The 14280-nt window shown below is 56.2% G+C and overlaps 1 protein-coding gene across 6 annotated transcripts in view; it reads right to left on the bottom strand.

Moving 5' to 3' along the window:
* EPHB2 (EPH receptor B2) overlaps window positions 1–14280 on the bottom strand; it is a 128087-nt gene that overhangs the window by 75535 nt on the left and 38272 nt on the right. For 3 of the 6 annotated variants that reach the window (XM_050909579.1, XM_050909580.1, XM_050909581.1), the window contains exons 3-5: window positions 14119–14144; window positions 13965–14029; window positions 9187–9871 (exon numbers count right to left, since the gene is read on the bottom strand). In XM_050909579.1, coding sequence (XP_050765536.1) covers window positions 9187–9871; window positions 13965–14029; window positions 14119–14144 — 776 coding nt within the window. The remainder of the gene's footprint in view (window positions 1–9186; window positions 9872–13964; window positions 14030–14118; window positions 14145–14280) is intronic. The other 3 variants (XM_050909584.1, XM_050909582.1, XM_050909578.1) reach the window with 1 other exon arrangement.

Here is a 14280-nt window from a genome sequence, read left to right as displayed (position 1 = left end):
GCCCATCACCTCCCCGGCTGCCGCTGCAGCATCGCTGCGGTACCCACAGCCCACCGCGGAGGGGTGAGCCAGCCCAAGTGCTTGGGAAAGTGCTGGAGCGCAGAACCACACACTCAAGCGTCGAGAGCCCCGCTTGGCCAGCTGAAAGCATGAGCTGGGTTTTTGCAAAGGCCTCTCTAGTTTCTGACACAAGAAGCAAAGCCAATATCCCCAGTTTACCTCCAAGGACTCCGGGAAGATGCTAACACCTTGGTAGGAGTCATTTCAGCCTGCTGAAGTGAAGGAGAGCTCTCTGTCTTTGAAGACCTTGCTTCAGAGACCTGGAAAGGCTTCACAGGAGTCACCTACCTGCAGAACACATTGTGTTCACACAGGTCCCCTTTTCACGTGCCTTTCAAAGAAAAGGATGCGGGAGGAGCAAGGCACTGAGTTGGTAGCTCCGGGTCTCAGTAGGACTTTTTTCTGTCTCCCCTTAACAGGGTGCTTTCCAAGACCCAGTGACTTACAGTTTCCTGCTCCCACTATACCTTGTTCCCCACCTTCCAGCCTGTAAGACCTGCCATTCTGCAAATTACTAGTTTCTCATGTACTACAACCAGTTTCCCCACTTCTTGGGCAGATGCTGGACTCCAGCAAAGGCATCCGAGCTAGGTGGGCATGGGGCTGCCACTCACTTGGAGGAAGACTCCTGCTGAAGCTCGCTGGTAGGGAGGAAGTCAAGGATGCTGGTTCAGAGCTTCTTCTGCTTGTAAACGTATTTCCAGTGCGGCCACAGCCCACCCAAAGCACGGCAGCGCTCTGCAGCCCTGCCTTAAACCAGCCACTGGCCACGTCCCACAGTCTGCCGGGCTGTGCCCCTTCTTTCACATCTCTTCTCTTTTTAATACCTAACAACATTTTTTTTTCTTTTTCTTTTCTTAGACACCGCTTCCCCAACTGCCAAGAAATGAAGGCGACGAGGGGACGCCTCAGACTCACCGAACGGCACTCACCGCGCTCCTGCCTGGTTTTGCTCTGCACCCTTCACGCAACTCCTTTCTTACGGTGTTTAAGTTATAACACCCGCCCACGCAAGGACTGGGTATCGTGGATCGGTGTCACCGAACTTAAGGTCTCCTTTGAAATGTGAAGATGTTGTGTATTTTGCTTGGCCAAACTTAATTTAACATTGTTTGAAGTTTGGTCTACGTAAACACAGCCATCATGTAAGCTATGAAACACTTTGATTCCATTTCCTAACCTTTACGGGGACTTGTATGTATACTTTCCAGTGATATACTATGTTTCTAAGGCATATGGGGAACAATAAAGAGCTTCCCTGGAGCTAATTAAGCTAATCATGGCTTCTAGATTAAATTTTCTGTAAGAGTTTTACCTTGTATTGCTAAAATAACTGTGCTCTTACAGAGTGATCATCTGACATCAGACTAACTTTAAATTGGTGCCTCTCTCTGCAGAGAATTGTCTGAGTGTATTTCCCAAAATTAAACGTTCAAAATAATCTCTTGGTTTTGGCCTGACTCACAGAAAAATCTCAAATGAAAAAAAAAATCCTCAAAAGCAGCATTTTCTCCAATTTTCCTCAAGTGACATAGGATGAAGAATATTCTCCTCTTGCTCCAGAAAGATTCAGCACTACGCTGAATTCAGGGAAAAACCCTCCTTGCCCCCAGATCTCTGAGCGCTTTGATTCAAAGGAAAAACTAATGGTAAAAAAGACGTTCCCTTCATTTCATGGCAATAATGAGTTAAAATCCTGGAAGCCTGGGCCTGGATCCCAGCTATTCATTCCAGTTCCTATTAATGTTTACCACTTCTCCCAGAAAAAAAGAAAAAACAAAGAAAAAAGAAAAAAAAAGAAAAAAAGGGAGGCCTATTAAGGAGAGAAAGGAAAAGCAGGAATAAATGCTGCTCTCCCGCTGGCGTCGGCACGGGATGCTGCCAGAGGTGCTATTCCCCCCTCACATGGGTGTAGCAAGACCAGGAATGTGGTATTTGATCCAAAATGCTGTTTCATCTGTAAAAATGAGTCAAGGGGGGATTTTCTTATCAGTACAGATGTCAGCTCCATGAAAGCACCCGTGTTACAACGGGGCTCCCGTCCCTGCACCCCGGGCACAGTCAGTGCACGTGGAGGGTCAGAGGGGACATCGCTCTTTCTCCGGTGCAGACCCTCAGGCTCTGCTCTCACCCACCTCCTCCCATCTTCTCGCTGATCCCAGCACAATGAAATGCCTGGGGAGTAAGGATGAGGGGAGCAGCCTGTCCCAAAGCGGGAAGGGGAGCACAGCCCTGCCCTGCAGCTCTGCGGGGAAAGGCCTTGAGCAGAGAGAAGAAAGGGCTCGTGCAAAGGGACTGGGAAGCACCAGCTATGGCAGACAGTGGCAATGCAAAACTCCACCATGTCTCTCTGAGAAATCCTGGGGATGGCCATCATTTCCATCAGGAAACTCCTAATGGGTTTTGCTGGACCTGAGATCTCCATGGTCCTCCATGGAGGACCTCCAACCCAAGGGACTCATGACCTGCCCATATTAATAAATGAGAATATGCTGTTCCCCTCCAAGCTTCCAGTGGGCTCCTCTCGGATTATCTTCTGCAGCCTGCTGGGGTCTTTCCTACGCCTTCACAACAGGGCTGGGAGTGCTCTGCTCTTTTGAATGCTCCTGCTGTTCAAAGATTACACTCTTGTCCTGGAAAACCTCGTCTCCTCCCTTTCTCTCTAGAGAAAAGACTTTTGTGGAAGGTCTCAGCCCATCCCTCGTCATGAAAGCAAAATGAGAAAGCAGTTCTCATTTCCTTTGCCTGCTTTTGGCCATGAAGGACTACCTCAGAAGCAGCATTTCCTATTCTGAGGTGAGTCGTCCATCTACCTCCTTCAGCAGCAGATGTCTTGCCCCATTCCTGGACCACCTGTGACCCTCCTTCCAAGGTTAGCATCTCCTAGGGCTTCGGACCACCAGGAAATAAATGCGTCAACCCCCCGTCTGACACCCCCTTGCTCTGCTAGGCTCCCCCTGGTCCTACTCCAACCTCCAGAAGCCCAATTACTACCCCGGGATGTGCAGAGAACAGGCTGGCATCTCCTCCAACTCCAGGGTGCACCAAGCAGGCTTGGAGTGGTTAAAACCGAGCAGCTGCAATCCCCACCACAGCCCTAATTGGATTCACAACATGGAGGGGTCACCAAGAAGCAGGAGGGAGAAGAATCAAAGCAATAGAAAGAAAGACGCCGTATTCTTGCTTCCCAGACGGAGAGGGAGGAGAGGGAGAAGCCCAAAGAGCAGTATCCACAATGACATCGAGCCACGGCCGGCTGGGAGCATTCAAATTGTCAACAACCCTGTAGAAAAGGCAGACAAATTCCTGTTTTGTACTTGGGAAGAAGCCAGGTGATGTAATCATCTTATAGGATGATGGTGAAATACTTTCCATTCCAGCAGTAACTCAAGATGTTAAATAGCAGCTACTAAAGTTAAACATTGTTAAATCAGTATGTCAGGATAGCATCTACCTAAGAGTTTTTAAAGAGATGGCTGATGAACCAGTGGACAGTTAATGTTCACTTTCCACACACCGTGAAGTAGTAGGATGTTTCAGAGATGTAGGAAAAGCTATTTGTTAAATGAGGCAGTCTTGGCTATTTTAGGACTGCCACTGCAACATCAGTACCCGTCAAACAAGGATGTGCCAGCCACAGGATTCGGTCAGCGAAGGATTAAAGGAAGGTAGTAATAGTAGTGCCAACTTACGTACATTTATGGAAAACAGATTAAGGCAAATTAGCCTCGTATGTTTTTTTGATGCAATTACAAGATTGGCTGGGAGAGGTAACAGCGTTAATGCAACGCACCCAAACTTCTGCAGAGCATTTCCCTCGGTAACACATGATATTTTGATTCAGAAGTTAGAGGGTCCACCGACACCACGGGACATATTCAACGCATTAAAACTTGGCGAGCTGATACTGCTATGGTCTGAGATCTAAGCAGGGAATGCGCAGAGAGCAGGTCTGTTTCTACTAGAGCCAACAAATTTGGTTCGTGCCTCTGGGCTATTTAACATTTTTATCAATGACCCAGGAGAAAGCCCCAAGCATTCCCAATAAAGTTAGCTGATGACATGGAAGTTGTAGTGTGGTAAATACTGAAGATGATGAGTTCCTGATACACAGCAATCTGGATGCCTCGGTGAGCTCGGCACAAGCAAGGAATGTGCTTTTCAGTACAAACACATGTCAAATCACACCTCCAGGGACAAGGATGCAGGCCACAGCAGTTATCTGCTCCCAGTCCCACCGGGAAGGACAAGGATCCTTCAAAGGCACCCAGAGAAATGCCATTGCCAAAACGGTTAAAGCAAAGGGGGGATGTAGGAAGAGGGAAATCTCAGCATCCCCTCTGGCACTCAGCTAATCACTATGAGCACTATCCTGTACGTGGGACAGTGGATCTGCCAACGGAAACGCTAAAGCAGCGCCAAGGGCTGGGAAGAGCCAAAAAAACTAGCCCAAAACCTTACCAGAGGACTGGGGGCCAAGGATTAAACAGGCACACGGAAAGCAGAGGTGTGGTGATGGACAAAGCTCACTGAGGTCCGAGTGCCAGGCGCAGCCGGGGGTAAGAAGGCAGGAGTGACCGCTGGAAGTGTTTAACGGGCAATTCTCCATCTCTGGAAACATTTACATCACGATTGGCTGTATCTGCTCCAGCTCAACCAGGAATGCTTCCTGTAAGAACTTAATTACCCCTAGGGCCTTACAATTTATTGGCTGGGTCCAGCATTATCAGTGGAGGCCCAGACCCAAAAAAGGCATGGAGCCATAAATAGCCTCTTATCTTCAAAACATCATGTACTTATGGGACATGACTGTAAGACAGCTAGGACATACCCTTCTCCGGCACATCAGAAAGCTGCACGATCCTCCAAGCCCTTAGCACATACTTGCAGCCCTCCGAAACCCAAGCGCAGCATAGCTGGGACAGACCCCCACGGCTTCCCACACCTCTGTGATGGAGGAATAGCTCTGGGTCCTCGACACACGTGTACGTGGACATGTCTGCCTCTGCATCCGCATCCCCAGCACACGGTGGGGTGGTGGCAGATCTGCTGCGTTGGACCTCAAAATAACATGCAAGCACAGGCAGGGAAGCTCGTCATGGAGCCCACCTGTAGGACACGCATCTGCAAGGGCACAGCCGTACCAAAACCTACCAGCCAGCTCTAAACAGCCCCAGATCGGGACACCCCATGTACCAGCCCGCTACAGCAATAATCCCGGAGCTCACGCTTCTCCCTTTAGAGCTGGACTTGAGCTGAGTCAGTGCTGGAGCTGACCTGGGATTATCCACCTGGGTCTGTGGTGGAACTGGGCTGTGGTGTCGGTGAGGCTGGACAGGACCGGCACCAGGTTGGGTGCTGGAGTTGGGTGAGGACCCCTGCATCCTCCCTCCTGGCTCTGCCCCCCAGGGAAGGAGCAGGAGGAAGGCAGTGCAGGCTCCGAAGGGGACACACTGTTGAGCTCTCAGGCTCCCCACAGGGGTGGCCCGGCTCCACCTTGAGCTGGAGAAGACAGCTGGATCCTCTACAGACCACCTAGGTGACCAGGATTCTCCTCTTCCCAGCACGTCACCAGCTCCTCTCCTCCTCAGAAATGCCTGTGACCCCAAGAGATGACGCCCCATGTCTCTGACAGCAACAGAGTGTCACCACCAGCTTCTGCAGGGCAAAACCATCCCTTGTGACCACGACAAGGCCAGGACTCCCCGCGCTCGGCGCTGCACGAGCGCAACCACGAGGAGGCTGCCCGCTGCGAATGCAGCGATCAGACACGTGGGCAGATGTCCTCCAAAGCTGGAGAGGAGCTGGAGATGCACGCAGGGTTCGATAGCTAGGACCAGCAGCCAGCGGCTGCCATCCCTGAGCAGGCAGAGACCCTTGCAGGCAGCGCTCGTCTGCCATCCAGTCCAAACAGAGAGAGCAGGCAGCACAATAGCTCTCCCTCCGCCGTTGCAGAAGGGAGCCAATGAATAAGGGAGGCAGAGAGAGAAATGCGCTTAATATGCTGCATGGGAGGGACAGGCGGGGGAGAAGGGGGGAGGCGGCAGACAAAGAACAGGGAGATGGAGAAAAAAGACGCAGGCAGGGAGCAGGGGAAGGTGAAGCGGGGAGGACGGGGCTGGGCGTATTGGGATGGGGGAGAGGCAGCGCGGGGAGGCGCGTGCAGGGAGCCCCTCGCCAGCGCAGCGGAAAGGAGCTGGGAAGCGAGCAGAGGAGCGGAGCGAAGAGGAGCGGGCAGCCAGCCCCTCGCAGGGCCCTGCGGGATTGGCGAGCAAGGCCCAGCAAAATGAAAATCTCTTAACCACACAGAATTGTTAACTGCCCCCAAATCCTTTTGTGCTGGGGCTGCAAGCTTAGAGGAGCTTAAGCTGTTAGATGCATGAACTTCCTCCATAAATATCCCTTGTGTACACTGCCGTGAGCAGGCTTGCGCTGTATTAGCCAGATGAAAAGCCCAGCGGAGAAAATGAGCAACTCCTTCCAGCGCTTTGCAGCTGCACCAAGGGGCCGTCCATTGCTCGGGATGCCCTTTTCCACCGGGACCCCTTGGCGGGGCAGGACCAGTGAGCCATGTCCCCCACGCTCCCCACCACGTCCCGTTTGGGCGACCAAGCCATGTGAGAGCACTTCGCCCCAAAAGCCAGCTTGGATTTGCTTTTGTTTTGCTTCTGGAAAGGGGCCCAGATTCCCTCCTACCCCTCGAAACATGAGAAAACCTGCTGGCCACATGTACGAGTGAGTCCCCCAAATGAGGCGGCTCGTACGCTGCCTCTGCGGGGACCGGGGGCAAGGACATGACGGGAGGTGGGCAGGGATGCGGGGCTGCATCCCGCAGGTCCTTCCCGAGTTGAGCTGGGGAGGAGAGCCCTTTCTCTGCCTGACCGAACTGGGGTGACCAGCCCCTTTCCCAGTCCTCTGTGGGGCTCGCTGTGGGGGCTGGGAGAGGATGGGGATGCTACGGCTGTCCTGCCAACTCCGTGGCTGGCTCTCCTCCCAGTCCCCACTCTTCTTCTGGGGGCTGCTGGGGGAAAACAGAGGGTGTGCCCCAGTCTGGCACAACCCTGGTGTCCCATCCAGCCCCGATCACGCAGCCCCACGCGGGAAGGGGAAGGAAGGGGAAGGCAGCCCCGGAGCCAGCTGCCCCATGGAGACGGCGGGCTGCCGGCCACTGCGTGATTAATGATGGCAGGGAGCACGGGGCCGGGCGCACGCCAGCACCGGCTGGAGAAACAGCTGCCGAGGTACCGGACCTCCCAAAATCCTGCTGCTGCGCAGACAAAGAGGAGACCCGGCCTCTCCCTCCTGCTCACTCCCTCCACCTTGGCCCCCTGCTCCTGCCTGCTCTGCCTCCCCTCCCAGTCCCGCCAGGCCAGGCTGCAGGGACAGGGCTCTGCATAAGGAGTCCTGGGATCCTCAGGGCATGCAAAGGGACCGTCCCTTGGCTGGGCTGGCAGTGGGACCGGGGAGCCCCGAGAAACCGTAGCTGCATCAGAGCAAAGCGCTGTGCAGGGCTGGGTCAGCTCAGGCAAAAAAAAAAAAGGCTGCGATGGAAAAGCTGACATGAATCATTTTGGCTTTCTGGTGTTGCTATGAATGCTTCACTTGGGCATCGTAAAACACCCGTCTTCCCTTCGAGGCTGGGATTAGATTAGCCAGGCTCCCTTTCCGTACTGCGTTGCAGCAGTACTTCCTTGCTGTCCCCATCCCCAGCACTGTCCCTGCTACAGCTGGAGGACACTTGATCACCCTGAACTCAGGGGAAGAGACGTTCAGTAGCCCAGTGAGGAGCAGCCCAAAGCACGGATATTAAATGACACCCGCAGCACATCAGAACCTGTAGCTTGACGCGTGAGCAGCCCAGCTACCAGCAGGAGACATGATGCCCTCTCCAAAGGGACCATCCAATCTGCAGTCCCAACGGAGCATGGCCAGAGACTGTCCCCCTCTCCGTGTGTCCAGCTCCCCACTACCAGCACCTTCCCCATGCTTGCTTGGTGCTACCCAGCCATCCCTTCCCACAGCAAGAAGAGAGGAGACACAGCTCCTTCCTTGCGCTCTGCAATGCCCACTGATGTATCTATAATTGATCTCAGAGAAACCCCAGCTCTGCTTGGAGTGTGCTGATGCTATCGAAACTGTAATGGGATTTTGATGGTCAGCCAGGACACGGGGGAGAAGAGCCTGTTTGCCAAACACTGTGGTTTGCTCTGTGCATGGTACAGGTGCAGGTGCCCATTAAACATGCAGCTCTTGGGTCCCCATCTCTCTCCTGATAACCCCAGCAGCAACTTTCTCAACCTCCCCAAGCCCACATGTGACTGGAGAGGAGCATGGAGATGAGTTTGGGCATGGTGCTTTCAGGGAGGGTGGTGCAGAGCCTCTCACTTGCCCGGGACCATGCTGGCTCCATGGTGGTCAGCTGAGCTGAGCAGGCGCTCCCAGAGTCTGCTTTGAACATCTACAGGGGCAGGAGAACATGTACAAGGCAGGAGACCTCTGCCTGCTGAGAGAGCTCAGGGGCCAGGCTTGGAGGTGCCCAGGCTGGAGAGGTGAGCCTGGCCCTGAACAGCCGGTGACCATGTCACACCCTGGGCCATTTGCACGTCACCAGGAAAATGCTGCAGACAACTTGCTCCCTCCCACTGCATCACCTCTGGCTGCCTGCACTCCTCCTCCCCTTGCCCCAGAAGCATTTCAGCCTATGTCAAGGCACAGGGCGCAAACCAAAGTGAAAACAGCCCCAGTATTTTGGGAGGTGACTGCAGATCGGTGGCACACACCACGGCTACACACACGTGTGTCCCTCCAAGACCTGGCGAGCACGGAGGGCACCAGCAACAGGCCAGCACCCCTGGACCTGGCAGCTCTGAGGACCCAGAGGTAACGCAGAGCCTCTGCAATGGGTGGATGAGCCCAGGGCAGGAATTGAGGAGCTGGGGAGGGAGTCAGTGTCCACACACATGCTCCTCTCCCACGTCCCCACGGGCTCCTCTCCCATCCCTGCCCAAGGAGGTCACTCCCAGGCAGCTCGCGCAGATCCCAGCTGCAAATCCCAACTGCCACCACCGGCACAGCCCACCGGCAGCAAGGCGAGCGCACGGAGCGAGACCGAAGGCAAGCTGTTACCTCTGCAGACGGTCCCGTTTTCCACTGACTCGTAGCCCGCCCGGCACATGCAGCGGCCGATGGGCACCAGCCACTCGCCATCCCCGTTGCAGTACAGCTTGATCGGCACGTCCACCTCCTCTGCGTTGGTGATGCACGTCCCCCGGGCTGCCACCAGCGAGGTGCTCTCCGCTCCCGAGAGGGTTTCTTGGAAGACGGCCCCGTTCTGGATCACGCGGGGACACTTGCGGTAGAAGACGCGGACGGCAATCAAGGACATGCAGCCTCCGTAGTCCTGGAAGGCCAGGTAGAAACCGTTCTTGGAGACAGGCCCAAAACTGCGCACCTCGGTGTTAATCTTCATCACCCGTCCACCTAGGTCCACCTGCGAGAAGCTCTCGTCAGCAGCAATCGTGTCCACCTTCATCCAAGGATTCTCCATCCAGTTAGGAAAAGTCTTGGTGGCCGAGTCAAAGTCTGACTCGAAATAGTAGAGGTTAAAAGTCTCCTTACAGGAGCCTGGGACATTAGGGATGCTACTGCAGTCCCGGACAGAAAATTTCATCTCCACATGGATGCGGTGCGCTCCTCGCCTCCGGATGTACTTGGTCCGGAGCCAGTTGTTTTGGCTGGATTCAAAGACGTTGCACACCTGGTAGGTGCGAATCGTATTCATGTTCTCGTCGTACCCGCTCACCTCTTCCCACTGCGGACAGGACACAGAAAGTCAAGGGGCTGCACCCAACTGATGTTCCCCACCCACCTCGCCTCTTCCTAACCCCACCACGTGCCAAGCGGGCAGGCTCTGCCAGTACCAGCTGCCCCACACCGTGCCCACCCCAGCACGCAGGCAGCCCCGTCAGTGCCCAGCACCTCGCCCCGGCACAGCTCCAGCACCACCCTGCAAGCACCCCGTACCTACGCGCCTCCGTCCTGCTCTGGCACTGTTTGACCCACACTGCACGCCGGGCAGGCTCCGTGCCGTGGGGACAAGGTGGCCCAAGCCCTCAGCAGAGCTCAGGGCCATCTGGCTGCCAGCAGCACTGTGCTCCATGCCCGGATTTGTGGTAAAGCACCTCTGCCGGGTGGCAGGGCATGGTGGGGCCACGCACCTCCTCTGCAGGCAGTAATGTCTTTAGCAGGGGCTCCTGCCCGTGGGCTGCACTGTACGGCAGAGCCTCCCGGCAAAGTAACACGATGCCTTTAGCAGATGTATTCCCACCGGTGCCGCTACGGTTACAGACGTGGCAGACAGGACCCGCTTTCTCAGGAGCGCGTAACGCGGCCGTAAAACCTCCTCGCCGGCTGCAGCCTGAGCACCGGTGTGAGGGGCGGGCGGCCGGTGGTGCAACGGGCCAGTAGCCAGCGGCCCCTCCCCAGAGGAAGGTTTATGGGAGCCTGGCTGACCCTGCTGTGTACCCAGAAAGGGAGATGCTGGGCTAGATCCTGCTGGTAGCCCTCATCCCTGCCCCTTCAAGGGCCAACATGCTTTGGGGTCCCTCCTGCAGGTGTGCACAGGACCCAGCCCCAGCTGTCCTAAACTGGACCTGTGGGATGTCCTACGAGCTGTGGCCTGACAGTAACATCCTTCTCAGCAAGACAGCTCAGAGCTGACATGCTTCCCCATGGGAAGCTCAGCCAAGCTCCCCCCAGCCAACTAATGGCTGACTCCGCCAGCTCTGGAGGAGCCTCCACAGAGCTTGGGGCTGTTGTGACACCTCCTGGCCCTGTCCAGCTCCCTGCCCTTTCCCCAGGCTGTTTTTTTCTCCAAATCCTTCAGCACTTGTTGTCTCCATCCTTTGTTGTCTCCATCCTTTGTAGGATGGAGAGACTTCAGGGTGGGTGATGCACCAGGCAAGGGCAGAGCTGCAGCCTATAACCGGCCACCACTCCTCTGCGGTGAGCACAGACGGGAACGGGTCTTTGTGGGAGGAGAACTTTTCACCCAGCTCATCAGAGCATCTCCCCCAGCCCAGACCTTGCCGGAGTGCAGAGCATCTCCCTGTGCTGCCCCCTCCCCACCGGCAGCACCCTCGTGATGCTGGCGGTAGGGACCGAGGTCCAGCTAGCGTGTGACACAGTCCCAGCCAGCTGGAACGGCTTCTCATGAACTTGTTCATAAACCTGCTCAAGTGGAAGCCGAGCTGTTTCCCACGGACGTGAAACCCTGAGTGCAACCCTGCCCTGGATGCAGGATCGTGACACCCAGGGCAGGGCAGCAGCACAGCCTGGATCCAGCACCAGTGCCAGGACTGAGGTCCGCAGGGAAAAACCTGCAGGAGCAGAGCACTCCCAGCCCCTCGGCCTGCAAACAGCCTCACAAGGGCATCCAGGACTGCAGAGGGAGGCTCACAAGATGGGAGACAGATTGCTCCTCGCACATCAAGGCTAACAGCCCAACAGAAGGCTGTCAGGGAAGATCCCCAAAGAGCTCCAACCACTTCTGATTGGCAGTGGCTGCAAATCTGCTGCCATCGCTGGGGGAGGAGGAGAGCATCCTCGGAAAATGCAGGGGGAGCATTTGCTTTATTTTCCAGAAATAAATCTGGTGTGGCAGTGGGAAATGGCAGGATCTCCCCGTTTTTTAGGGCACCGGTTGGGAGGGGGGTGAAGGAATCAAGGACAAGGCACAGGGAAGCAATTCCTTCCCTTGCCCTGCCTCCGACATGGCTCTCCCTCACCCAGACCACTCCTGACACCCACTCTGAAACAGCGTGTCAGCCACCAAGACCCCAGGATGCCCAGTACTGCCCCGTCCCCATCCACACCTGCAGGCCCCCAGGGAGGGCTCAGGACATGAGCCTGAAGAGCTCAGCCCTGGCCAGGCAGGAGCAGCACGTGGTGGAAGGAGAGTCTCTGCAGCCTGGGGATGAACAGTAGATGGTGGAGGCAGGGCACGGGGACACCTACGAGCGGCATGGGAGCTCCACAGCCAGGGAAAAAGCAAGTGTTTGGGCTTTTGGATCTCTAATAATCGCCAAAGAGGCAATAAACAGGTGGAGCACCCAGCAGCTTTTGTCTTCCAGGTGATGCTGGCTGCACCCAACCTTGCCAGTAGGATGTCCTGCCTTGTCCTGCCAGTGGGCACGAGGCCGCACTGGGAGAAGCCGTGAAAGCACCGCAGCATTGGCACCCGTGACATGCACAGTGTGCGCCACGTCCCCCCCAGGGACCTGCCCAGAGGTGGGGACGGGAACCGATCCCACCAGCAACGCCAGAGCTGCGCTGGACTTTCCAGATGGGCATCTCCATCCTGACGGGGACTGGGGACCTGGGAGCACCCCAGGGGCCAGGCTCAGGACCCCCAGCATCCTCCCGCATCCCTGCAGCAGAGAGCGGGGGGCTCCCGAGCTCCCTTTTCTCAGCCGGGAGAGAAAGTCACCCCCGTGCACTAGCCCCTGCGCTTCCTCGATGCTTAATTAGAAGCCTCTCCCTTTCTCCTCGCTCTCTAATTAACATGCCGGGAGCTCAAAAGAAGAAGGCAGCACAATAATACGGGGAGACGGCTTCCAGCAGGCCCAGGCCTCATTACTGCGGGGCTGGGGAGCCGGGAGCAAGGCGTGCTTTACATATGGAAACACCGCAAACAAGAAAGGCTGGGCGAGGAGAGAAAAAGACTTGACCTCTGCTCCCGCCTATTGTGCGCCCGTCATCCCCCTTCGGCGGCCGGGCCAGCACTGGCGAGGCGGCCGGGCTCGCGGGCGGGCACGGGGCTTTATCATGGTGATGGGGGACCGGTGCCGGCAGCGCCCGCGCCCCAGCGCGGCAGGGCGGCCGGGCTGCTCGGGAGCCAGGTTTAATCTCCCCGACGGAGGCTTTTCTTGCCTGTTTCTTTTCTTCTGCCAAGTCGGCTCGGGGAGGGGGCTTGCTGTCAGCCTCGGGGGGAGGTCCACAGAAACGTCTTCATCCAGCCCCTGCAGAGGGTGGATGGAGGGCAGGATGGAGCCTGAGCCACCACCTCCACGCACAGGGATGGGAAGCATCTCCAGGCTTTGGCCGGGCTGGATTGGGCCACCCAAGCGCGAGGGAGCAGGTCTGGGGGTGTCGGGCACTGGGGCTCCACGTTGCTGCCGGTCACCGCAGCCAGAGCTGGGCAAGATGCTCTGAAGCACCTCGATGTCCCACTCAAACCCCGTGGGACACGGAGGTGGCTGGGGCCGCCCCCGTTTTGTGTCGTGAGTGGAAGGGTGCAGAGATGTACTGCCTTGTCCAAGCTCTTCTTTAAAGGAGCTTGTTCTGGGTGGTCTTGGGATGTGGCTCAGAGGACTCTTGGCACCAGTAAAGCAGAGAGACAGTCACTGCTGAGCCAGCAAATGTCCCTCCATGAGATGCCAGGGATGCTGGACAGTCATTTCAGGACTTGGTCAAACGGCTGCTGTGGGCACAACCTCACAGGCCAATGCCCTGTTTTCTGCTACAAGTGACAGTCAATGGGATAACAAGTGAGACACTGGGGACAAATGATGGTGGCCTGAGCATTTTGTTTCTCCCCCTCCCTGATTTTTAAGTGGCTGCAGGCCAGCAGTATGATTCCTCCAACACCACGTTGGCCTGATGCTGTAGGGTGAGAATTACACTCCTCCAGCACTGGGATATTTTTTGGAAGCATCACCTCCTAGAAAACTACTAGAAACCTCAATTGTCATCCTCTTTTGTGCTCTTCCCACTAGACCTTTTCACATGGCCAAGGCACTTTGCTTCAGTGGCTGACGTTTGTTGAGCCAACCCACCTACGTTCATGTGCAGCAGGAGAGCCCAGACCAGGCTCCGGGCCCCTGTAAAGCGACAGGGTAACTTACCCCCGACGAAGGATGCACCGTCCAGCCCAGCTCCGCCGTTGCCGTTGTGGAGTCCATCAGCGTCTCTGCAGGAGGAAGGTGAAACAAGGAGTCAGCGGCCGTCCGGTGAATGGCCTGAGGCTGGCGAAGGGGAAAGAGGTGGAGAGGAGCCAGCCCAGGACTGCAGCCAGCAAGCCCAGCCTGTGCCGAGCCTTCTGGCCAGCTCTCAGACGGGGAGGAGCCAGGTATCGCTCCCTCCACCCATCTGCTTCCCCATCCATTGCCCATTGCTCCCTGGCCCCCTTGTCTCCTGCAATGCGTGGGAGGACATGCTCTT

The sequence above is a fragment of the Gymnogyps californianus genome, chromosome 21 (genome assembly GCF_018139145.2).
Source record: "Gymnogyps californianus isolate 813 chromosome 21, ASM1813914v2, whole genome shotgun sequence".
NCBI classification, from domain to species: Eukaryota; Metazoa; Chordata; class Aves; order Accipitriformes; family Cathartidae; genus Gymnogyps; species Gymnogyps californianus.
The sequence above is the reverse complement of the archived record's forward strand: the minus strand, read 5'-3'. Positions and strand labels throughout refer to the sequence as shown.